The sequence below is a fragment of the Phalacrocorax carbo genome, chromosome 1 (assembly GCF_963921805.1).
Source record: "Phalacrocorax carbo chromosome 1, bPhaCar2.1, whole genome shotgun sequence".
NCBI classification, from domain to species: domain Eukaryota; kingdom Metazoa; phylum Chordata; class Aves; order Suliformes; family Phalacrocoracidae; genus Phalacrocorax; species Phalacrocorax carbo.
In genome coordinates this window covers 133,783,585-133,809,047 of record NC_087513.1, presented here as the reverse complement: position 1 = coordinate 133,809,047, position 25,463 = coordinate 133,783,585, and the positions used below count along the sequence as shown (strand labels likewise).

Below are 25,463 nucleotides of genomic sequence, written 5' to 3'. Positions count from 1 at the left end.
TGTCACAAGGATGCCTAAGGAAATTCTCTCCTAACCTGCTTAAGTCCAATATGCTTGGGAGTAGCTGTCAGAGCAGACTTTGATGATGTGTTCTAATCATCTTTTCAGGCCACTAGGGAAGAAATAAAACTGAACATTTTATTATCTGACTTGCTGTGGATTTGGGCTTGGGTTTTTTAAATTTCTGATCTGAGAAATCCAACCTCCAAAAACTTTCTACTCACTTCCTTGGGTTGGGGCTTCAGAGCCTAATCAAACCATGGTCAGATATGCTCCGGAGAAATGACTGTCGGTTCATACATTATCGCTTCCTGCTGGAAGTGAACACTTCTCCATCTGAATCAGGAGAACCGACTGCCAGAGTTCTTAATCGGTCCTGTGCCAGCTGCTAGGTTGATTTAGTATTCACTAGAAGGCAGTTTCACCTACCCTGGCTTACTTTGCCCTGAGGCGGACAAAGAGACCTCATGTTTCCTCCAGCTGGGGGAGCAATTACCTCTGAAATCATCAGAGTTATTCCAGCAGGAATCATCTGCCTCCAACCTAAACTTATGTTGTGCAAATGCTTAGCACAAAGTTTATGTCCCAGAGCATCTGTTTGCTGCCACAATTTAGCCCACATAATATGGAAAAAAAGAAAAGTGAGGACAACCCAGATGCTGCTGTATTTCAGCAGCTGACAGACGTTTGGGTTGGAGGTGTTGGCAGGGTGGCATACAAACACCTTTGTAGATGAGCAAAGTAACGTCCAATCCAATCTTCAGTCATATTAGGGTTCCCTATACTGTCTGTCTGTCATGGGAGAAGGCTGGCCTATTCCCTGTTTCTCCTCTCCTTTGAATCTGAATTCTGAAAATGCATGAAGGAAAAACAAAGGCAATTCAAATACGCATTAGGTCACACGTTGTAAAAAAGAAATAAATCTGCATGGTTTTGACAAAAAAGGCCAGACACAGGGAAAGCATCTGAATGTGTCATCAGCCATCGAAATCTCAAATATTTTGACAATCCTATTATCAGGGATAGCCAGGATGAAACTGGGTTCAGCATATTTATCTGATCGGTGTGTGCTGATTTTCGCAGTTAAAACAAGTTTGACAATTTCTGTTCAACCTTCCGCAGTGCTACCAAAAGCTGAACCTGCATGAAAAAGGGGGAACTCAGACTGACTTTGGGATAGCATATACAGAGACAACATGTGGTTAGCACCTCATGTCAGCTACTGGTGCAGAGCAAAATAATTTTTGGTTTCTCCTCCCCATTTAAACAGATTTATTTTTTCCCAGGCAAAAAATGGATGGGCAAATCCCTCTCCAAATTTCATTTCAAAATAACTTGACTTCAGTATTCTTAACAAGCAGGTGTCATTGTACAATACTGAATCAGACATGCAGAGTCATGATTGATGAGATCAGTCAGCAGTCTAGTCTGGCATTTCTGCCTTTTTACTTCATCGGACAGCCGCTGATGCGACTGTTACCAGTCTATAGCAGTCACAGAGACAGTCAGGGTGGCCATGTAAGTATTAGGCCATCTCCCTTCAGCTTCCCTATCCACACTGGTGGGAAAGGAGCTATGAAACAACCGGAAACACTCTTAACAGTTAGGATTCAAATTCTTTCTTCACAAAATAGGTTGAAAACCTGAAATCTTGTTTCAGTCTATGCCACATACCAGCTATCCTGATTTTTTCAGGGCAGCTTTTGAACTGACTCATGTTTTGTGGGAAAACCACGGTGCAAGGACTGTTCCCCAGCCACCCTCAGAAAGCTGTCGCTGTGGTTCCAGCCACAGCAGAGGACTAATACCATTTCAGGCAAGTATGAGGAGAGAAAACCAGAAACCCACTTTCCTCTCTTCGTCTCAAATTGCAGCATTTAATGCTGTCAGCAGTGCAGTGGTCAAGTCTGGCCAAGAATCCCCCACATAAGCTGTTCCATGAAGAAGGAAACTCAGGAGGTAAAACCCCGAGTAGGCATTGCACCTATGATCCTCTTCCCTTGGCAGGCACATCTGGCTTTAGAGAGGGTATGGGCCTCCCTAAGGAGACTACGGCAAGAAGTTTTAAGTATTAATAACTCTTCTTCCACTGCACTAATTCACTAGAGAATTGCTGCCAATATTTTATTTGGGACATTGTTATAATACTTTGATAAAAGAAAATAATCACGGGTAAGAGCTGGCAATTACCTACTTCAGAGATGACAAGAAGAAAACAAAAAAACAGTAAAATGCTGGATATGGTGCAGCCCATTACCTTGATATTTTCTGGTGCTCAAATTCTCCTCAACCTTAATTCCATTTTATTTTAGTTGCTGCAACTTACCTCTGTGTGGCCTTCTGTGATTCCTGCTCCCTTGCATCCAAAAGGCACACATTAAACCTCAGAACTGTATTAGGCTTTTTTCCCAGTGAACAATTGCCAAAAAAGAGAAACACAACAAGTTGCCAATTTTTTAAAGTCAGTGCATAACCTTAACCTCTGGCCTCTCCTACTTCCAGCCCCAACCTTCTATTCATGTAAGGATCAAACAGATAACATTCTTGTTTTCATACAATGTGTCTTTCTGGTTCCATTCCAACAAGCATTTATTGTCATCCTTGTAGAAATAAAATGTGCAGCTGTTCATAACCAGAAGGACATGACGTTTTAGCAGAAAAATAGCACAGGGGGCTGAAATTTCTCTGTTCCCTCCAGTCCTAGCCTCCTCCTTTCAGCCTTGGGATGAGAATACAGACAATTTGACCATTTGAAGGACATTACAACCTTCTCTTTTTGAACCCCGGGTTATTAAACTGCTTCCCAGTTGACACCTTAAGAAGTCCTTCCTTGCAGCTATCCTGATGCTGACTCTCTCCGCTGGACTGGCTTGCTGGCGAGGAGACAGCCCTGTGCTCTTCACCACCCCTGGAAGCCAGCAAATGAAACCAGCGTGAGTATTTGGATATTAAGCAGCACACGCTCTCCAACCCTCAACCCTGCGAATAATGAGAAAGTTTAAATGCCAAAGCTCTCATAGCCTCATACCTGTGGCATCATGAACCATTTCACTTTGATAAGCTGCATTAGTGCTTCTGTGTCTCTCGTGGCCAAAGCCAGCCTTGATCTGAAGAGCCAGCAACTGTTTTGGTGACACCTGTGCCCAGATTTTCACAGTGTGCTCAACTCTTTGAAATATCTGGTTCCATTTACATCAAAGAGGAGATCTGGCCTCTTAATGGGTGTATCATAGTGAGACTAGAGAAAGTCTAATGAAATCCATGCTGGGATATTTCATTATCTTGCAGGCAATAAAGCCATCAAAACAAAGCCATTCATTATCTTTCCTATTAGGGAAGAAAACAAGTGATCATTTAGATTATCTCATTGTCCTCCCTGGTCAAAAATGATAGTGGCATAACGAACATTAAAGAAAGCAATGTATATTATTCACTTGTTTGTTTCCACAGCAAGAAAGCAGTGCCTTACAAGTAAGAATAAGCTTGAGGGCTCAGCTGCATAAAAATTGTCTATTTTACAGCTCATTGCATTGTTAAGCAACATTACAGTGTAATTTGGACTTTGGGATATAGTTTTACATAGGGTAGACATAGCACTTGCAGATTTTTTTTAATGTCCCATTCCCCCAAATACGTTACACACAACCAAATTAAATATTTGGATTTTTAAATCTGCGCTAAATGGAAATGACTATATGCATACATGACAGCAGGCAGCTTCTGGACTCCAATTCTGAAAACATAATTGTTTCTAAAGTGATATATTAAACACTTTAGAATTGTTTGTCTCTGTTGTATATCTTGTTAGAACAGATTATAAGCTCTTTATGGTAAGAGCTTTGTCACATCAACATACCATAAGGCTGTGATCCTAATAAGAGATTTGGAATGCTAAAAAAATACGATTATAAAAATAAATTTTGGCCTGTTTCATAAGAAAAAGAGAGTTCTGTGACTGCACCATTTTTAACCCATCTCTTACTCAGTTTGTCAGTGAGCTTCTCGTAACTTTTCGGAAACTTGCAATCAGGTACAATGAAGAAACACAGGTGTCAGAAATATTAAGCTCCTCCAAACTTCATGGAAACAGGCTAGAAATAACTAGGTAAATGGTAGTTATTACTGACAAAAAGCACCAGGGAGCCAGGCAAATGCATCAGCTAGGTGCAGGCTGTGCTGACCTGCACTGCTACCAAGCCAAGTAGCAGCAGGAACTCTTCTGGCCAGGAGTCACAGTCTCTGGAGCTTACCCCTGCATCTCTGATGGCAACGAGAATGCCCAAAGAGGGCACACCTTGCTCCAAAATACACATCTTCCACAGCTGCTTAGAACACTTGGGACAAACAAAAATAGTACCTCAGCTGTTGCAATGTTTCTTAGACAGTTCTGCTTAAGCAGCAGAAGAAAATATACCAGTGAGGTATTCTCCCAGGTTATACCTTCCTGCTCTTCCTTTGCTTTTCCTGGTACTTACTGCAAGAAAAATTATATATATGCAACTTTTATTCTTGCTTTATTCTTCCATATAAATATCTGATTAGATAATACTGTATTGTGCTAATAAGCCATACTAGCTTGTAAGGCCTTGCTTTTCAGGTCACCCTCTAAAAAGGCTTAGCCATGTCCCAGGGAGGACCTGTAGCCAACCATCAGATCTTAACATGCGAAATATGTCTGGTTGGAAACAGGTAGTTCTCAGCTTTCTAAGCTTAGTGGACTGGAGGGGACAGGGGGACCTTTACCACGGCAGAATCCCCATCGGTTACATATGGAAGACATTGAGTATAGACACTGTATTTAATGATGATTACACCAGAAGCAGACCAAGGCAAACGTGGATTAGGTTTATCCAGTATTTGCATTCAACAAGGCTAGGATTTTACATCTAGGAAATGACTTTTCGCAATTTCCATGGCACTTTTATTTCAATTAAGTCAGAATGAGATTCTAGTCTCCTTGGCTGTGGGAAGTAATCTGAAGCCAAAATATATGGCTTAGAGGTAGCAGCTGAAATCAAAGGGAAATCCAGAAGGATGTGTCACTATGATATTGCCCATCACTAGATGACTAAAGAAAACAGCATCTAAAAGAGGAGCAGCATATATTTTACTTTCAGACCAGAGTCTCCTACAAATAAACGGCATAGAAAAAAACGTTGGTAGTAAAGACAGTCAGACTATGTCAAAGCAAGAAAGCTCCAGGTTCCCCCTAAAAGAAATTTCCCTACAAAGAATATGGCTAGCACACATAATTTTTAAAAAGCTTACTTGTAAAATGATTTTTTTATTATTATTATTTAGTAGAAGAAATTAAAACTAGGAAGAAAATAGCAAAATTTCATTTCATGAGGTGAGGGGAAATTCTGCATTATGTTCTGGAACTGAATTCTTAATAAACAAACTCATTACTGAATAGCTATTCATTCAGGCAAGTAAATGGTTATCCTATGGTAGTGCTTCAATTCTGTATTATTAAACAGACAGAATAAAGATCATTCTCCAAAGTTGGACTTTTATTTTCATATTCACTGTAATGCACAAATCTTTAATTGTAGGCCAGCAGTAGACGATCCTTTGTGGTAATTTAGCTATAAAGCAATTAAGTTCTTAATGCCACTGTAACATAAATTTCCCCTACCATTTTCAGCTTAGCTGAAAGGAGAGCTCCAAATGTTGCCTTTGGGCACATTAGTGCAAGTTACATAGAGATGAATGATCTTCTTTTGGTATTTGAAGTGATAAATTCTCATTTGAATCCGGGAGAGCCATACCTGACTCCGAAATTGTTATCTAAAATATACTTTAGCTTAGGTCATTATGTATGAAACCATAATAATTCTTAAATTAATTTTTCATCTCACCAAATACTTACATAGCATTTTTCATCCACAATGCTTTCCAAAAGACATCCAGCTGGGTAAACTGAGGCATACACTAAGAAATTCATTCACCTAAGGTCATGCTGTGAGGAATGAAATCCCACTTCTCAATCTTCACTTCTGGGCTCTAGCAAGAAGGCATCTGCTCCAGATCCTAAACCAGGTATGATCAGATATGATCATATATCTATCATACAAACTACAACACAGGTCAGAGATACCAAAGCTACCTTTAAATAAGATCTCACAGAAACTGCATAGTCATGGCAGTAAGGACCAGGACATCCAGTAATATTGGGAATGAATTCTCGGTGTCACAGATAGTATGGACAAAAAGGTATCATTTTCTTCACTGCAGGTTGCAGTTTTACACAGCAATAAAACTGAGAAGAGATGGGGTCCATCTGAGAAACATGGAACAAAGCATACCAGACATCCAGTTGCTGATTCATCAAAAAGGACCTTAAACTCATTTTAGAAGGAATTACGGCTAAAAGCCCCTGGGTAAGAGAAATTAGAAACAACATATAAATAAGGCCTCCCACTGAGCTGGTCAAAAATCTGCAATGAGGTGTGAGAAAATCCAGCAAGAATACTTTGCCAGAAGTGATGTTTATTTGTCCAAACACAAAGGCTTCTTCCTTTAAAATCCTCCTCAGGAATCTCATTTATTCAGTGATGGTGAGAGCTGAGATACCTGAAGTGCATGACATGAGATAAAATAAGAAAAAGGTGGCACAATAAGCTATGTTACAATGCAATCTTTTGGGAAGTAAAGACCCCCTAAGTCAAATATCTGAAAACTCCATGGGGAAGAACACAAAGTAAAAGAATGCTTTCTCTAATATTGGGCTATTTTTAATGATCATAAAAGCTAGCCCAGGAGAATATGTAGGGTGTCCTCTTTTGTTCTTTTGTGAGTCAATAGACGAAGAAGAGCATGGCAAGTCTCAGGATGAAGAAAAGCACCCATAGTGTTGGACTTCACATCACCAATGCAGTTCTTAAAATCCAACCTAAGCAACATCAAAAAAGTCTGGTTTTCTTACCAGGCAAAATTTCTCAGTTTCAGACATGAAAAATATGTTTGCCTTTCAGTATAAAGGATCACTTCACCTTGTTGTCCCCAACACAAAACTTCCATACTGTCCAAAATAATTACGGACAACATTTACTGGCAGACACTCAGCAATCCATTAATTAAGGATTCATCTTGAGTGATTATGTTGTGACAATTATAAGTCAAATCATTTTCTGGCTGAAAAACTGCAATTTTCAACTGCCAGAGGGATAACAAGTACAAATGTTTAGCTTATTAAGGGAGTCTCCTAGAAACATAAATGAGAAACTGATGATAGATCCATTTATGGTTTTTATACTGAAATACCTAAAAACTTACTTAAAAATATTTACTTCCTTAACAAATAAAAACAAGGTAACAGAGCATCACAGACCACCCTAGAGTGGAGAGAGAGAAATACAGTGGAAAAATAGTGCTAAATTGTTACAGGATTGTTGTGACAGCAATGATGAACTGGGGGTAAAGTGAGGTATGATTTGTGGGGAGAAGTAGTATTTTTATTAGATCAAGTTATATTGTTGGAAAAAAACAAGCTAAATTTCAGCTACACAAGCTCTTCTTCAGGTGACTCAAAACCTTTTCAAAACTCTTCTAGGTAAATCTTTTAATTGCATGAACATTGTTACTTCTGCCTTCAAGTTTGTTTCTCCTCTTTAACTTCAGAGTCAAACTGTTAACCGACATGTCAAAGAGCTGGGAAAGCACAGGGTATTAGTTTAGACAGCAGTAGACACCTGACTTTTATCAGGTTCATGCTGCTGAACCCTGCAGTAAGTATTACCAGAATTTTTATAAAGCTGTACAGTAGTAACAAAAATGACATAAATTAGCACCCTTGGAAATTAAGGCTCATTACTGTTAAAGAACAAAGCAAGCAGGTAAGCAAGCAGACTGAGTAAGTCTTTTACCCCTTTCACACTTGCATATTCCTCTGCCTGACACAATGAGATTACCAGAATATGTTGAAGATATCATCTTATAAAAAGCAGTTTCAAAGAACTGACACTGACACAGTTTATTTTGTACCTAGAATTTTACTTTAGATAGTCACCTTTTAAGGTAGGCATACACTTTTTGTTAAACTTTTACAATTGCATCACTGCAACATTAAATATAAAAGCACATAAACTTCACGTGATTAACCTGCCCTAGTAAGCCTTCTGTCAGAAGTCTCAACTAAAACAGTCCCAGGACTACTTCTTCACACTCCTCAATTTAACAAGCAGTCATGTCTTTGTTCCCCAGGGACTCAGAGCTGCGTTACCCTGAGTAAAAAGCAGATCATTACATGTATAATCTCATCCCTAATTCACTTAGTTATGCAAGTAGCAAACCTCATAATTCGTGCCCCTCAGGAGGTCTGATTCTCTCCTGGTCACAATACTGTGCTGCTATCTAACCTCATGTAGCCAGGAGAGCTTTGTATCGTCAATTAGTTGGAGAGAAATGCTGGTCAAATCTTTCTTTCTTAAAGCTTGTGTAAACTGAAAGAAGATGCTCCCAAGAGCAGTATCCTTGTACGTCTGTACACACAAGCCCGGCAGTAACAATGATGTTAGCAGTAAGATAGCGCAAACAGAAATAACTCTAAATTGGGAACCCGCTTCATACTCAGCTATAAACTGGCACTGACCAAACTTTGTAAAAGATGTCACATTATGCTGCCAGGACTAAACACAGGGAAAGTACATTAGCCAGCCACAAGCCTTAGAAGTTAAGGTTTTGACTGTTCAAATTTTTGGATGCCTGTTCGACTTCGCAGACCTTGAGACTCAACCAAGGCATATTATTAGGCAGGTATGTTAACAGGAGTTCAAGCTCTTCCAGGTAGTGCTTGCACTGGAACTATGCTGAGAACAGTTTTCTTTTCTGTTTACAAGCTTCCTTCTAACCTTTTTGGAATAAACTAAATTAAAATCCTGCGTAGGACCGATGAATGAGATGAATGAGTAGCACATCCAGCAGAGGAAAAGATAATAAGCATTCTCCAGCCTGAGGCTGGCACTAGCAGAAGCTGAAGCTGGCACTGGCTCTTATGAACCAGCAGGGATAATAACTGGATGGACAAAGCAGTGATGCAGCAAGTTCCAGACATTAGAGAGAAAAAAGAGGTGCTGTCATTTCTTCCTGCTGAATCCGTGCCACCCCAGAGAACAGGGTTCAAGATTTATTTGGCCAAAAAGAGAAAGCAAGAGGGGTTCTTTAACCTATGTATTATGGTACTGGTTTAGCAAATGGAGTCCTGTGTCTGGATACTTTGCCAATGCCTGTTTCTGTCTTTTGTTCAACAACTACTTAAAATACATACACAGTCTAAAGACCTGGGCTCAGGTGCTCTCCCTGCCTCTCTCCCTCTCAAGGAACCTCCTGTTGCCTCACCTACAGAATCACATGCTTGCTGTTTCTCCAACACAGGACCGGTGGGGTTTTTTGCAGATTGCCCTAACGTTGTTATGGCAGCAACGAACATTGACACTGAGAACTGATTTTAACCTTGTTGAGTGGGCAGCCCCCAAAAGCAGAGGGGGCCTGGCTGCCTCTGAAACTGAGGAGGAAATTGGCCATGTCTCCTACAACTGGGGGGAGTCCTCTGGGAAATGGATTATTATTCAGCAAGGGAGGGAGGCATGCTACATGATAACACATGACAGCAGATGCTGTTGCTGCATCTTGCATGGAGCTGGGCCCAGAAAGGGCACTCAGAGAATGTTTATCTGAGCACCTACACTGGGTAGACACTGGTACAAGGCCCTGGCTGGGCTTACACAAGAGAGTTGCTAAATTTGAGGCCTTGACTAACACGAAGATGGTTTTGCAGTCCATGGGAAGGATGAATGTTGTACTTCGGGGAAGCTTAGGCTACCCAGGGGTGAGTGTGCTTATCTGAGCCCCCCAAAACAAGGGAGCCAATTAAATCTAGTTGGTTAGAAACAATGAGCTGATGTTAGTGACTAATCCCCACTTCAGCACCTACACATCAGGAATAGGAACATCTGACCAAACAGACATATCTAAGCCATTTGGGCCACGGTCTCCTTTAAGATTAATAATAAGAAAGAAGAAATACCCATGAGTGATTCATCTGGTCTGCTAAGGATGGCTGAACAGCACCTGTTTTTTCTGCTTATCATAAAAGGAGCCTATGGTGAGTAGCTCACATACACACATCGACATTTAGCTAAACTGATACTGTGCAGGTGCTTAGATGAGCACGGTTCATTTACCTTAAAACAAGGACTGTGGCGCTACATTTGCGTGATGTCCCACCACTCAAGTGGGACACTTACCAAGCTCAAAGCAGACCTAGATCAGGCCACCCAGGGTGACTTGAGCACTGTGCTGCCTGGCTTCTGGCCTCACGTGGGAATACAGCCCCAGCAACTCAGAGCAGGATGTCTGTGTTGAAGTCTGAGGAAGCTTTCAGCAAAAAAATGGCCCATAAGAAGGTGAACACAACACCCATATTGGATAGGAACCATTTTGGGGTGTCATGGGAACACTTAATGGTTTGAGAGCCTTCCATTGGCACACACTCATTAGATGCACTTTGGAGGCACCGACAGCAGTGTGCTACCCCGGGTGGGTTCAGAACTGAATCACGCCAGCATTTAGACTGGATCTTCAGTTTTATTTCCTTCAAAAGGAACTGAGGTCTGGTGCACAACTGCTGTGGGAAACCAATCACACATCGGAAATGGAGAGGGTTTGCTTCAAAACCGCATTTCTCCAAATTGCTAATTTAGACTTAGACAATGTTCTAAAGGTAGCAAAAGTGATATTCAAACTGAAAGACACCTGAGGTCATATTTTTATTTCTCAGATTGACTCTGTGAAATCAGGAGTTTATTGAAGCTGTATTTGGGTGAGGTTATGTTATGGAGAAGCTCAGAGCAGACTATCCTAACCATTCCTTCAAATAGATGGAGTTTTGGATTAGCTTTAATCCCAGACTTGAGACAGTTCTTAGGTTATCCAAACTATGCTACTGTTAACTTCACAAGCAGCTTCCAACTGCTAAGTTTCTTCAATTATTAACAGAGAGCCCACAGAGGTACAAAGGATAGACTCACCTTTCCAGGGGCACTCCTGAAATACAGAATATTGTCTACACTTCAGGCAAAGCTGGTTTTCTAGGCTCTGATCCAAACCTGTGAGAGCAAGTTACCAGGAGTCCAATAAGGCAACCAATTTCCTCAACTGAACTAGGATGTTACAAGCAAAGAAAATATTTCATATACAAACAAACCATCAAAGTGTGAAGATTAAAGTACACAGTTTTTACAAGATGAAAGGCAGTTTAACAGACATTATTCTAGCAGCAGGTCAGTTAGGTCAGACCAGGATGGTAGGTCCTGCAATCCATGAGGAATTTTAAGGAGCAAGGAACCAGACAGTACTGAAGATGACTCACTTGTACACAAATAAAGAACAACAGAACCAGTCCACCTTTGTGCTCCTTGAAAACTTAATTCACATTAAAAAAATGCATAGTTAGAAAACCAAACCAAACCAAAACGCGCAATAAAAACCCCAGAAACAACTCACCTTATGGAATAAAGCAAGGGAATCAAGCAGAGACTGGAAAATCAACATTTCTGGAATTGCTATTTAGAATGAACTTCCAACTGAGGCAACATAGACATTTTCTTTGGATATTTAATAGATGCTTATGCAAATATTCTGAGTCATTTTAGGGAAATTACAGAAATATGAAGCTCCTACATAGTAGAAAACACACAGATTCTTTTCACATCCTGATTTTAGATGAGTCCTTAATTCATTTCACCCTGTCAGCACATGGTAGTTAACAATTCAGATACAGTTGAACACCTGAAAAATCCAGACAGTACTGACAACCTGATACAGGGAGAAGTATCTGAGACACTAAGTTCATTGCCATCAAAAATACAACTTGGGAAAATTAGTGAAGTCCTTGAAGAAAGCACTGATCATGTCAACAGTGGAGGCAGGGTGAACTGGTAAGAGGAAGAGTTTGTCTGTAAATTACCACAGAGCTAACAGCTACCAATTCACTATGCTAGCAGGGAAAATCTAAGGACGGTGGGATAAAATGCTGAGGCACAGAAATATATGATGACTCTCACACAGATGTCCAAGTGAAGGAGCCTCCTCGTTCTTGTGTGCAAGGATGAGGTGTTTAGTCAGTGCTAGGTACAGAAAGGATTATACTGCTTGTTTCTTTGCTTCTCTGTCACGTTGCAGTGAGTTTCCCCAGAATGCTGGAGGAGGCCACATGCTCTCCCGAGGGCAATGTTATTCTGAATCCCTCCTTGATCCACCTTACTCCCTTTCTCAGCAAATTTTAGTCACCTCACATATGCAAACAGTGCAGATGGGGGAAATGAACTTCAGCCAGTCCCACAGGTTTCCACAGCCCCTGTTCACTTCTGTGCTGATCTGGCTTCACTGCCAGCTGTAGCCAAGCTGACTCAGAAGTCCTATATGTTGTAATTATGCTCCCTATTGTCATCAAGATACACAAAGAGTTTGGGGAGAAGCTTTCATTTGCATTGCTATGGTAACTGTAACATAGCTCCCTCCCATGAGGAGGTTAGCTCAGGTTGGTAAGTCACTTGTTGCCCTTAGGAGTTGATCCTCCCTTAACCTCCTCCACACCCTTTTGGGCAGCAGGCCCCCACCCTTGTGGTCATTACCAATCTGCCTTTTCTTTCCTGAAGACTTCCTTTAGCTTGGGGCTGCAATTCCTGCTTACACAGGTTCTTGCAGAGAACTCAGCCTCTACGTTCAAGCTGTTGCTTAAAACCTCCAGCATCTTCCTTGCAAGCTAGGGCTTAGATGCCTGCAGAAGAATTCAGGAGAACTATGCCCGGGTGCCATGAATCCCAGGTGACAGTAAGTCCTCTTTGGTACCACCCTGTAATCAACAAAGTCACACTGTGTGATATGAATACGGCATCAATTCAGTGGCTTCTGAAAAACGGTGAGCTAGTGTAGGGTCTGGCCCACCCTTCCACAAGTACTCCCTAATGAGGAACAGTCTGGTTGGAGAAGCAAATCCCCCTCAGTATCTCAGGAAAACTTAGCTATATGCATATCTATTAGATATATGCATATCCATTAGATTCAACCTCTGCAGGCATTACATTAGCATGTGAAGGTTATCTCTCCAAGTTGCTAAATAAACTACGAAAGAAACCTCAGCTTCAAGGTAGTACATGTTAAAGTATGTTGAGCAGATGCTTAAAGGACTTCACATGTCCTACACTACTACACTACAGTGAAACAGGAACCTATGCTGCTGAGATGCAATACTTGACTAGAGATATTCAGATACAGCTCTCTCCACAGCATTAGTTAAGTGCAATACCTACCCCACAGTCACATCCAAACTTGGATGCCGTTCCCCTTGTTTACAAACAAGCACAGCCTCTGGTCCAACTCAACCAAGCTACTAAACTTTCTGTGAAGGAAAGCCTGAGCGTAGCTGGTGTTACCAGCACAGAACCACTTTCTGGATGAGGTAGGCATAGATTTTAAGTGTTGTTCTCCAACACACTCAACAGATCTTCCCAACACCCAACAGATCTTCAGCCCCCAACACCCACATCCACCAGATCTTCAGTCAAGTTTTCCCAGACAGAGCAGTTTAGCTATGTCTAGGCTAGTAAACTAGCATATCCTCAGGCTCACAGAACATGCCCAGGAACACGTACACAATTATCCACTCTGGCAAAATACAGTACAGCTTTGTCGCAGGGTATCTAGCACTGTCCCCTAGGCATCCTTCTGAGAGTTAGCATGCATTAGGGACCTCTCCCAGCAGGCAGCCTGAATGTGGCCCCCTTCTTTGGAGGTGAGTTTCACAGAATCACAGAATAGTTGAGGTTGGTGGGGACCTCTGGAAATTGTCCAGTCCAAACCCTGGCTCAGAGCAGGGCCAGCTACAGCAAGTTGTTCAGGGCTGTGCCCAATTGGGTTCTGAGCGTCTCCAGTGATGGAGACTCCATCACTTCCCTGGACAACCTGTTCCAGCATTCAACCACCTGCACCATAAAAAAATTCTCTCATATCTTTAAGTAGAATTTCCTGTGTTTCAATTCCTGCCCATTGTCTCTTCTGTCACTGGGCACCACTGAGAAAAGTCTGGCTCTGTCTTTATTCCCTTTGGATCAGGTATTTGTAAACATTGATACGATCACCCTCGAGCTTCTCTTCTCCAGGCTAAACAACACCAGCTCTCTCAGCCTTTCATCATAGGATGGATGCTCCATCTCCATATTCCTTTACTGGACTCACTCCAGTATATCCATGAAAGTTTAGTTGTACAGAAGCAATCTGAGGCACTGCAGTTGGGCTCAAGAGGCTACTGTCCCTGCCCTAATTTACTTTTACAAATACAGCCCTTGAGCCTAAGCAACAGTCAACTGAGCCAGTGTACGATGGAAAATACAGATTTCAGATCTTGCTGTGCTCCAAGTATATGTTAAAGAGGAGTTTTAATCAGTGGTACTGACCTAGACAGTTTAGTACATTAGGCTACCTGCTCAACAGTTCATGCTTCTCAAGGAGGAAGAATTGATCCAAGTCTATCAAGACATGATCACAAAACATACAGATGCAGATCAATGCCCTGAAAGTAAATATATCTTTCTTTCTACATCTCCTTCATTATAGACCCTATTTTGGAATGAAAGCACCAAACTGCTTTATCTCATTGTTATCCCTTACAAGAATCCAAATTCCGTTATTCACATGCAAATGAAAAACATATAAGCCATCTCGCTTTGTTACAATTTGGAGTGTATTTCTGTATTAATAGGCTGACTGTCTTGTCCTGCCACAGCACTAACAAAATACTGTTCTCTGCTAGATTGCTGTATTGTATTGGGTATAAACATAAAAATGGAAGTCTGAGGTCCTTACTCGAACAGGATGAGAGGTCTCAAATAATGCAAAAGCATGCTTCACAAACATTTTGCTTCAGAAGGGTAAGAGTCAACTTTCAAACGTTGCCTGCTATCTGTGCTTAGGAATTACTTCCTCAGTCTTTGGACTGCGTGTGTAAGGTTTGGCTTTCTCACATCCTCCTCTCTTTAGCAAGAGAAGCCTAACTGTAGGTTGCTTGTGACAATCATGCTTCATTTCACAGACTGGTTGAGGTTGGAAAGGACCTCTGTAGGTCATCTGGTGCACTCCTGCTGCTCAAGCAGGGCCACCTAGAGCTGGTTGCCCAGGATCTTTATCCAGGCAGCTTTTGAGTATCTTCAAGGATGGAGACTCTAGAACTTCCATGGGCAAGCTGTGCTAGTGCACAATCATCCCCACAGTGGAAGAAGTGTTTCCTGATGGTCAGACGGAGCCTCCTGTTTCCGTTTGTCCCCATTACCTCTGGTCCTGTCACTGGGCACCTCTGAGAAAAGCCTGGCTCTGTCCTCTTTGCACCCTCCCTTCAGGTATTTATACACATGTATGAGATTTCCTCCCTCCCCCATCAAGCCTTCTCTTCTCTAGGCTGTACAGTCCCAGCTCTGGCAGGCAGGTGCTCAGCCATCTCCAGGAAAGCAGGGCTCCATCACGTGTAACAGTTACTTGGGAAGACAAACACCATCACTCCAAATGTCTCCCCTTTCCTCCTTCTTCCCCCAGGTTTATATGCTGAGCATGACGCCATATGGTGTGGGATATCCCTTTGGTCAGTTGGGGTCAGCTGTCCCGGCCGTGCCCCCTCCCAGCTCCTTGTGCACCCCCAGCCCACTCACTGGTGGGGTGAGGAGCAGAAAAGGCCTTGGCTCTGTGTAAGCACTGCTCGGCAGTAACGAAAACACCCGACTTTTCAGCACTTTTTTTCAGCACCATAACACAGCCCCATACTAGCTGCTATGCAGAAAATTAACTCTACCCCAGCCAAAACCAGCACACTCTCAGCCCTTCCTCACAGGAGGGATGCTCCAGTCCTTTCATCACCTTAGTGGCCCTTCACTGGACTCCCTCCAGTATGCCCATGTCTCTCTTGTACTGGGCAGCCCAGAACCAGACACAGCACTCAAGGTGTGTCTTACCAGGACTGAACAGAGGGGAAGGATCACCTCCCTCGACCTGCGGGCAACACTCCTAATGCAGCCCAGGATTTGGCTGGAAAAGGCTTGTTTGCCTTCTTCCATTTTGGAAATGGCATGTTGCTGCCTCTGTCGACTCAGACAGGAGATGCATCCCATGTGGCAGTGATGTGTTTGTCTTCAGGATACTGCTTTGTGTAGCACAGTTAGCAGGAACAGGATTGGTAAAGGCGCTGGGAGATCAAGGTGCTTCGCTCCAGGTTGTATGTCTTTCTGTCCCCTCAGTTTTTTTGGATAAATCACAGCTTCTCACAGACAAAACAACTGGGACATGTCTAAATGAAAAATTCCCTCCTTGACACCACAGTTCACAATTGGTACCACGATTCTTTAACACAGTAGCTAAACACAATTTAATATATTTGAAAATACACTCGCACGTTACAGACAATCTTGGGAAATGCTTCACCTTTCACAAACCAGTGGCCAGTGTCTTCCACTGGGGAAGACATACAGTGACACCAATTCTGTCAACTCCTGCTGTATCTAAGGCACGCATTTGCAAACCACTTTAGAAAAACACTGCCATAAGAATACATTTTATATTTCACTACCATTAAAGCTTCTTTTAGTGAAGAGATAAATTGGCTGTGTCACCTAAGATTTTCTAAAGCAATGCAAAGCTCTCAAAACTTACTGCTTTACAAAGCTGTAATAAGGGACATGGTGCTTTCTATTTTTGTATAGATATTTACCTTTTGATTAATTAAAAAAGTCACTTTGCCCAAAGCCAAATTGAAATGCAAAGCTCAAAATTTAGAGGTCTTCTTTATAGGAAAGCATGCCCCAGGCATTTGGATCCCATCAGTTACAGAGCTCAGGTCCAGCTTCTGTGACAGGCCTGATGACACCACATTGTTAATAAGACCCAGCCTTAACCATGGTACAGCACCTCTCGCCTTCTCCTTCCATCTCAGCGATTCAGGCTGCAGTCCTGGCTTTGCAGGGCTGCCAGCAATTGTCATGCGGTGGAATAACTTGTGATTTCTAAATTAAAATACATCATTCTATTCTACTGGAGAGTGAGTGTCATGACCATGGAGTGGTCACTGGATGAAGAAAGCAAGGGTGAACCTTCATTCACCCTTATAGTCACTGATTGAAATTAACTGAGTGTTGCATGGCTAGAGGCCAGATAACGCTCCAGGTTTACGACTGGTTCTTCTACAACTTTCGTGCAGGTGTCCAAATTACATTTTCATATATGAGTGTATTTACTTTCTCTCTTGCAAAACACAAATACAAAAACACCTTCTAATATCACTTCTGTAATATTGTAGGTCAGAATTATGTTCAGTATTATCAGACTTTCAGGAGAAACAGAGCAAATAAACTTGAACTTTTCTAAAGTGAAATCGCTTATAAAAGCAAAGTGAAAAGATGTGTACCCAACATCAATGACTGCAATCACAAAGAGCTGAAATACAGCAACAATTTCTTATTTGTACATATTGAACAGCAAAACAGTAAAAAAAATACATATATACAACAAGCTTAACAGGGAAACCAACCTGAAACAGTTCTCTACTGCTCATGGATAAGCCAATTTTCCCTTAAATTGTTTAGTGCATTCCCGCTCTTTCACAGGAACTAATGCATTTTATCTTCCTGTTCTAAGGCGAACTGAAAACAATCAAATCTTCCTTCAAATCAAGAACAGTTGTGAGCTAGTGAATTAATACATATTCACCTGAGATCATTCTGAAATATGGGACAAGGTCAATAAAGATTAACAGCTAAGGTGCACAACCATTTTGTCATTTTTAAAGAGAAACAGCATTTATACAGAACAGTTTTTGCTACAGGACAGTGAAATTGTCATCTGTAAAGAGAATTATTGAAAACAGTATAGGAGGAGACACTATGAGGACCATAAGCTGCTTTCTCTTCTACTTTCTTCTATTCAATATTGTCCTCTTCCCAACTTTCTGTAACATACAAAGAGGGAGAGGAAGAATAAATGGAAAAATTTTAATTATTAAGAATATTTCTTCTGTAACTCAGTTTATTTCATGCTTATGTCAGTTTCTTTCAAATCCATAGGCTGACTTCAAAGTAGTCCTATGGTAAATATTACGAGTAGATGCACTGTCTAGGTCAAACAGCATACAGCAAAACCACAAAGCTAAATATAGTCTACATGTGTATTTAACTCTGATTAACGGGTAGAATTAACCCTGAGATAAAAACAAATGAGCCAGTGCTTCTATCCTTCTTTTATATCTGGAATTAGTTCTTTAATCCTTTCTAGAGTAGTTCTGTGGAATACAATTGGTATCAATTAGTGACATATTCAAACAAAACCAGCTTAACTACTGATAACTACTCAAAAGCATCACAAAAGTAGATTCACCCAAGCACTGAAAAAAGCCACATCTGCAATGGTAAATAGAAAATTACCATTCATAAATTCCACTGAGGAAAGCAAGGTCAAAGCTAAAGGGACTCTCCTGCACTATGTGTCGGTCTCAAGAAACAGAACCACAGCGACGTTTGGAAGGTGGGAAGGATCCAGGCAAGAGTGAAAAGGAACATTTTGTCTGCTTATTTTTTGGTCACGTGCATCAGTACTGTATCTGCACACATCGGGTCATGAAACCATTTAGCATTCTGTTCTCCACTTCATGATCTGGGGCTGTACTATTATCTTTAACATGTGGTACATGAAAGGGAAAAATAAATAAATAGAAATCACAGAAGAAACCCATGCTGCAGCTAAGGACTAAACTCCAATTTTTAACATCTCATGCCAGTATTTTAATCAGGAGACCATCACACACAAATGCATCATTCATATGCAGCCTTAATGGTCTCATTGGCACAGCTGCTTAGTGACTACACCACGTGAGAGGAATAAAATCAGAGGGGAAAGTTGTGTCCTGCTTACAGGAGTGCTCAGAAACACTGAAAAGCGTGAATGTACACGTGTATCAGACTACCATACCAGCCACAACTCTGATGAATCTGTGTAGGGAAAATAAAGTAAGACCAAGATTCAAACCCAGAGCCTGCAGAGATCAAGTATCTCACAGAAAATATAACCTCCAAACTGAAAGGAAATCTATGGCTACCATGTTTACAGATGAAAAAACAACCATCCAACATCTCTTTGGCAAAGCCTATGGCGAACAAAGCTACAATTTTATAAAACCTGCTTGTATCTCTATAACTCTGCAGATTAAATCCAAGTATTTATCTTGGGATGTCTTCATTGTATCAATGCATCAAATGCAATTAATGTGAATATTCATGCAAAATAAAAAGCCATGTCAACATGGCGTACTCAGTGATCCAAACTTGCAAACTGAAGTAACAACAACAAAAAAAAAAAACAACAAAAAAAACCCCATAATTTTTAAAGGTATTTTCATTGTATCTTCAAACACTAACATAACTTGATTTTCTACAGCATCCCACATATAAGCTGTACCCAAAACACTTAGCAGACTTTAATATCACAGCTGCAGAGTTAAGCAGCAGAAGACGAAAACAATTAAGTGCTGCACGCAAGGAGGAACACATAAGCTCTTAGATGGATTTGAAACAAAAGGGAGAATCAAGATAACTTTGACTCCTGTTTTAAGTCTAGAAGAAATAAACGTCATAAAGCAGTAGGAAAACAATTCAGTTTACCTCTATAGCCTCATCCATTTCTGTGTTCTCACAGAATCATTTCAGCTTGTTTCTGAATTAGGAAACTCTTTTTCCGGAGAGCTGTCATCACTGAGGTCACTGTAGCTGTCACTGTTAAAAGCAAAACACAGTCAGAAGGATCTAAAAGAAATATTTTATTTCAAACCCTCCAACCCAGATGATGTGTATCACCAACACTTCCCCCAAATGCAATCCATTTCCAGAAAACTACTTTAAGCTCATGCTCAATTTTGGTATTTTAGAAAGCCTTCCTCTACAGGAATGGCCTTAAGTTTGGAGTCTAAGACCTGATGAGAAAAAATATTCTACCTGAACAGTATGTTCAATTTGTTTTTGCGTGGCTCCTGTACATTCATTCCACAGTTTGCTGGTGCTGCGTGCCTGTGACCATGATTACAACACGGAGAATAACAGGTATTCAGAGCAAGACTAAAAGGATTTTTTCTTTTATGATAAAGAAAATTATTGTTTTGACCAAAGAAAAAGATAAGACAACTTTAACTTTATTTACTCAGAGTGCTTCAACTTATACTTAAATTACAATTCTTGCTCTTCCAATCAGAACATAAATAATTTGCATTGCACCAAGCAATATCCTGACAGTTTTCCTGAGGTTTTATCCCCTTCTGCTGTTTCCTGAGAGAGGTACCTGGGTTTTCACAGAACAAACTGCCATGCAAGTGATCGCTTTATAAGTGGCCAGAACAAGTAAACAGTGAAGGACAGGAATCACCACAGCGACTGAGAGATAGAAGTGCCCACAAACCACATTTTCAGTCAGCTGTGATGTCTGTTGGGTCTCCAGGTTTATCTTAACTCTAAGCGCACACATTGCACCTCTTCAGAAGAGCCTCCAGCCTCAACCTCCCCCTACTACGCTTCACTTCTACAGTCTTTTTTTCAGATTCTTGAATTTCCCAAGATCTGAAACAAGCGAAAGGAGCCCAGGGAACTGACAAGTACATTTGAGCAGCAATAATTATGGTCAGTTCTGCGATACTTCAGAGGGCAGGTTATGGTTAACACATTACAGGTGGGGATCTCAGACCTTGTTTGTGTGGCAGCCTTGGGTACCAGCTCCACTCCAGCCACTGCACACCTGTCTTGTCACATCTCACTCTTATCACATACACCTTCATCCTGAAGCCAACAGGACCTCAGTCACGTCACGCTCCCCACCTCCGGGCATGATCTCCCACTGAGACATCAAGCACATAATCAGCCCATGACCCACCTAGACACAGCCTTATCAGTTGATCGGCAGTGACTGCCTGCTGTGTAACGTTCCAAGGGGAACTATGTAACCCCGCAGCTGGAGATCTTTGATCTAGGCTGCAATGTGGAACAGTGAACAAACTGCACTCAGTTATACTGGTGCTTGTTACTGAGCACTGCTTTGTAGCCTGAATTTCACTCTCTCTTCTTTGCAAATTAAAAAACCCCAACAACAACAACTAGGTAAAACCAGCCATTTTAATAGAGTGGGACAGGAGGAGTGGCACCAACAGTCATCTCATTTAATTTCTACCTCTGACTGTTAGGAAAGCTTCCCGCACTTGCAGCAAATCACTGGAGCAAATTCTGTATAAGACAGAGCAGATATTCTGAGTATTTTAACATTAAGGCATTGCCTACAGCATTCTGCCCTTTCTTCACGTGACACACATGTTGTTGATGTGGTTCTTACAAAGAGAGTGTCACATCAGGCTCGCAAGAAATGCTCCATTTGATCATTTCACCAGCTGGCAAAAAATTAACACAGTTCAAGTGAGGAAAGTGTTGTTAACAGTATGATCAAGCATGCCAGATGCACACAGACAAACACAACATCATCGACATTGTACTTACTTCTTTCTGAAAGTACCCATGGAAACATGGAATAAAAATTCAGTATTATTAAAACAGTTTTGCATTTTCACATCACAGCAAAATAGCAAAAATTGTCCACAGAACAAGAGGGTAAAATTGTGATTGCAGAGAGCTGTGTAATCTCATGATAGCCCTGGTTGAAGCCCAAAGTCTTCAGAGAACGTTTTCTTTTTTTTTTTTTTAACGGGCTCTGCTGCCCAGTGGCAATCACAGCCCAAAGCCATATGCCAGAGCTCCATATACAACACAGTATGGGAGACAGATGCTTAAGTAAAAATGCTCAGGGCCCAATGAAGTGAGTGGAGAACTGCCTGGCACCATCTCTTGAAGACAGCTAGGTGCTGATCCCCACCCAGTACTCCCATCATCAGTCCTCCCCCACTCGATGACATAGCTGTTAGAGGCGTTTGCTGGCTGCTTCCCTCATTTCATTGACTTACCACCCTAACTTCTCAGGCGTGTTTCCAGCTTGCAGAAGCTGAGGGTCACGTGGCTAGCCACTAGCCCAGGGGCTAAAACACTTACTTGGCCGATGACAATTTTGTTCCTGTTCCCACACTGCCCAATTCAGTACAAGGTTTGACTCCACATCCCAGAGCAGGGCTCTTGTCATCACATTCTTGACTGTTTTGCAGTAGCACCTCATGGTCTCCCCTACTGTAGGGTTGTCCTGCTGGGTGTAAGTCAGTTTTGTTTCAAACGGGCAGGCCACAGTGGCAAGCATGCTAGGGGAAATGCCCAGGTAAGGGTTAGCCCTTGGGCTTCAGACTCGGAAAACTGTCAGTCTCACAGTTTCAGCTCCTGGAATGATATCTCTAAGCACCCCCAGAAGCTGTGGCATCATGTTAACAAGAACAACTTGGGCTCCAAGGAAACCTGAACTTCTTCGAGAACTAAGCTGCCAGTGGACTTGAAAGCAAACAGGGACTCATGAATCTTGGTGTATTTGCACCTGGGTGCTATAGCTTGAAACCACCAGTGCTGATGTCCAGTTTGTAGGATTTACTGTGATATGAACTGTGTTCAACTGATAAGTAATTGGAAGGAAAAACTCCAGGTGGTATTAACCACAAATGAGTCATTACCTCTCTTAGGAATAAATGTGTACTTCCTTCCAAATTACACCGAGTTGCTATACAGGTATTAAACAAAAAAAACCAAATGGATATTTTGTGCTCACAGTTGCTGATATTATTTAATCTGACTTAAAATTGCTGGCTATAAAAGTGGTGGGAAATCAAAAAAGCCCAGCTTATCCTTTAAGAAATTATTTTTCACACTGAGCCCTCAACTGAAAAAATTTGCTTACATTTCCTTCAGCAAGTTTTCTCTCAGTGTGCGTACAAATTAATTAGTAATTATCTTGGGCAGGATCCTGACACCCTCTTCATCTTGTTTGTAACCATTTCCACAGCAGTGGACTCCAACAAAAAGGCGCCAGTCAGCAGATCTAAGGTCATCACAGCAGTTCTATTCCATCCTTTTTTTTTTTTTTCATGGGATCTGGAGTATAAAGATGTGGCCAAGAGAAAAACAGAACACAACTCAGAGTGTCACTGCATCTAGTCAGTCACTTCAGTCTTCAAGATGGAGAATTTTGGTCGCTTTGATCCTTACCCCTAAGCTGCCTGTAGTTAATGGAAATACATTCACTGCGAAGTGAAATATCAACCAGTACCTACCTGGCACTTCACTTTGCAGTGAACTGCAACATATTTCCCAACTGGAACACGGAAAATATCCTCTGTTCAGAAAATATATTACAGGGTTTTGTTTTGTTTTAAAGTTACCTTTAAAGTTTTACTTCCTCAGATCCCCATTCTCTCAAGGTGTAAGCAATAAAAAGAGGATCCCCCTGCATGTGTTCCATTATTACCAAATTCATGCCTGTTTCAGATCTCTCTGCTCTACTGACAGAGGTATCATCATACCTCTGCTGTGCATCAGTCTAAGGCATGAAAGGAGGCAAGATGAGAAGATTGCCTATTGGTATGGGATGGAAGGCAGCCAATCGCTGGGGCCACACGGCATGAAGCTGGAATGCGTCACCTCAGCAGCAAAAATCACTAGAATTAAGACTCAAAATCAATTTTCAACCTATATTTCTCAAACAGCCGTTCAAAAGCACCAAAATGTCTGCTTTCAAGGTTTTTATTAAGAAACACAGGTAACTGTAAAATAGGCATCCTTGAATGTTTTGTTTCATTTGGAAAATCCAGATCAACGTTCTTTAGAAACTAAGTATTTAACACACTTTCAGAGGGGCTTTTTTCACCCTTTTTAAACATATAATTGACAAAAAAGTCCCTTTCCAGAAATGTAAGCAATGTAAACAATTGTTCCAGTATTACTATTCCCTGCAAAGGCAGGAGCCACGCTAACTGCATTTCTTCCTCAATGGAAATTGAAGATAAATGTAATTACTTTTAGTACAGGACATGGCTGTTTAAAACAAATAAGTGTTATAGCTTTCAAGAACCTAGCAAAAAGAAATCTGTCAATCATTATTATTTATTCCCCCCCCAAAAGCTAAATGATTAAAATTATTATAGTCATTAAAACATTATTTAAAATAAATGCATATTTGATTGTGCAATGCTTATAATTGCAGTCACCCATATTTCTCCGTGCGTATTTTTATGATTCTATGATCATAAAAATTATCATATATAATTTATTATGATCACCATCATTATATGATCCTACGCTTCCATGAAGCATCATTTCATTAAAGAATCCCTCAGCAAATACCTAAGGCTCCCCAGTTCCAACCTGCCAGACATCTGCACTCACATAACTGGACCTAGGATAATGGTTGTACTAGGACCCAGCATTACAAAAATCACAACCAAGACGCCAGAACACACCTGGGTGTTCTAAAAACTCTCAGCTAAGTCTCATGCATGGGATGCAATTAATTCAGCTTTACATGTCTTCATCTGAGATAGTTACCACCAGCTTCTTACAACCAATGGAGGGAAACAGGCACTTGTAGGGTATAATGCTTCTGACTCACCCGTTATCGTGAGCTATTTGGCTCCTTTAAAGTGCATATTCACTTAGCAACTACAGAAGAAGACTTGAGGTGACTAGCTCAGAAGTGCCTTCACAGTAAACATCTAACATTAAAATGACAAAGTAACCGCCATGACTAACCATTACTAAGTTCATCACTAAGTACCACTCTGGCTGAGAAGAAATTTCCTTTAAAACTTTTTCTGTAGTTTTGTGTAAGAGCTCTGGGGGTACCAATGCATCTCAGCTGCCCTGACCACCCTCACCTGGGGCCTCCACCAATGGGCCCAGATGCCTTGGCTCCCAATCCCTGCCTGAGCTATGCTGCAGGCATGCCTGTACCCGGCTCCCTAGTTACTTGTTGACTGGACTTACTGGACTGACCTCAGACCTAACTCATCACCTTGCACTTCTGCACTGACTGTCAGTAGGACATGGCAACTGTCGCTGGAGCCAGTCCACTTTCCTTCTTTGGCAACTGTGGTACTGACTCTTGCTGGTGAGGACACCACCCCTGTACCCTGTACAGTTACTACCCCTGACTCCTGGATTATCTTCTTTTGTGGAGCAGCCCCTCTCTTCCTGCTCTCTTGACAGTCTTCAAACCACAAGATTTCCTTCACTTTCCTCTGAAATGTCTGGATTTGGCCAATGGCAGAAATATGATGTGGCGCCAGATATGTTCCTCGTTGGGGACAACATACAGGGGACATGAGGGATAGCCCTGCCCATACCTTCTTTGTGCCTTGTACACCAGAACATGTCACACAGGCCCAAACCTCCCTACACAGCTGATTTAGGAGATAGCTGGACCACATTAGTGCAGGAAGCACCTTATGGGCAAGTCTTCTAAAGTTTTTTTCTTTA

General features: G+C 41.5%; 1 protein-coding gene across 6 annotated transcripts in view; it reads right to left on the bottom strand.

Moving 5' to 3' along the window:
• Positions 1 to 17,476: 17,476 nt before the first annotated feature.
• The window catches only part of CTPS2 (CTP synthase 2), a 73,526-nt gene continuing 65,539 nt past the window's right edge, over positions 17,477 to 25,463 (bottom strand). For 4 of the 6 annotated variants that reach the window (XM_064474893.1, XM_064474890.1, XM_064474906.1 and 1 more), the window contains 3 exons: positions 20,022 to 20,093; positions 19,692 to 19,802; positions 17,477 to 17,986 (listed from right to left, as the gene is read on the bottom strand). In XM_064474893.1, the coding sequence (XP_064330963.1) occupies positions 19,733 to 19,802; positions 20,022 to 20,093 (142 nt within the window). In that variant the 3' untranslated portion in view covers positions 17,477 to 17,986; positions 19,692 to 19,732. Of the gene's footprint in view, positions 17,987 to 19,691; positions 19,803 to 20,021; positions 20,094 to 25,463 lie in introns of those variants that run through there. The other 2 variants (XM_064474900.1, XR_010376529.1) reach the window with 2 other exon arrangements.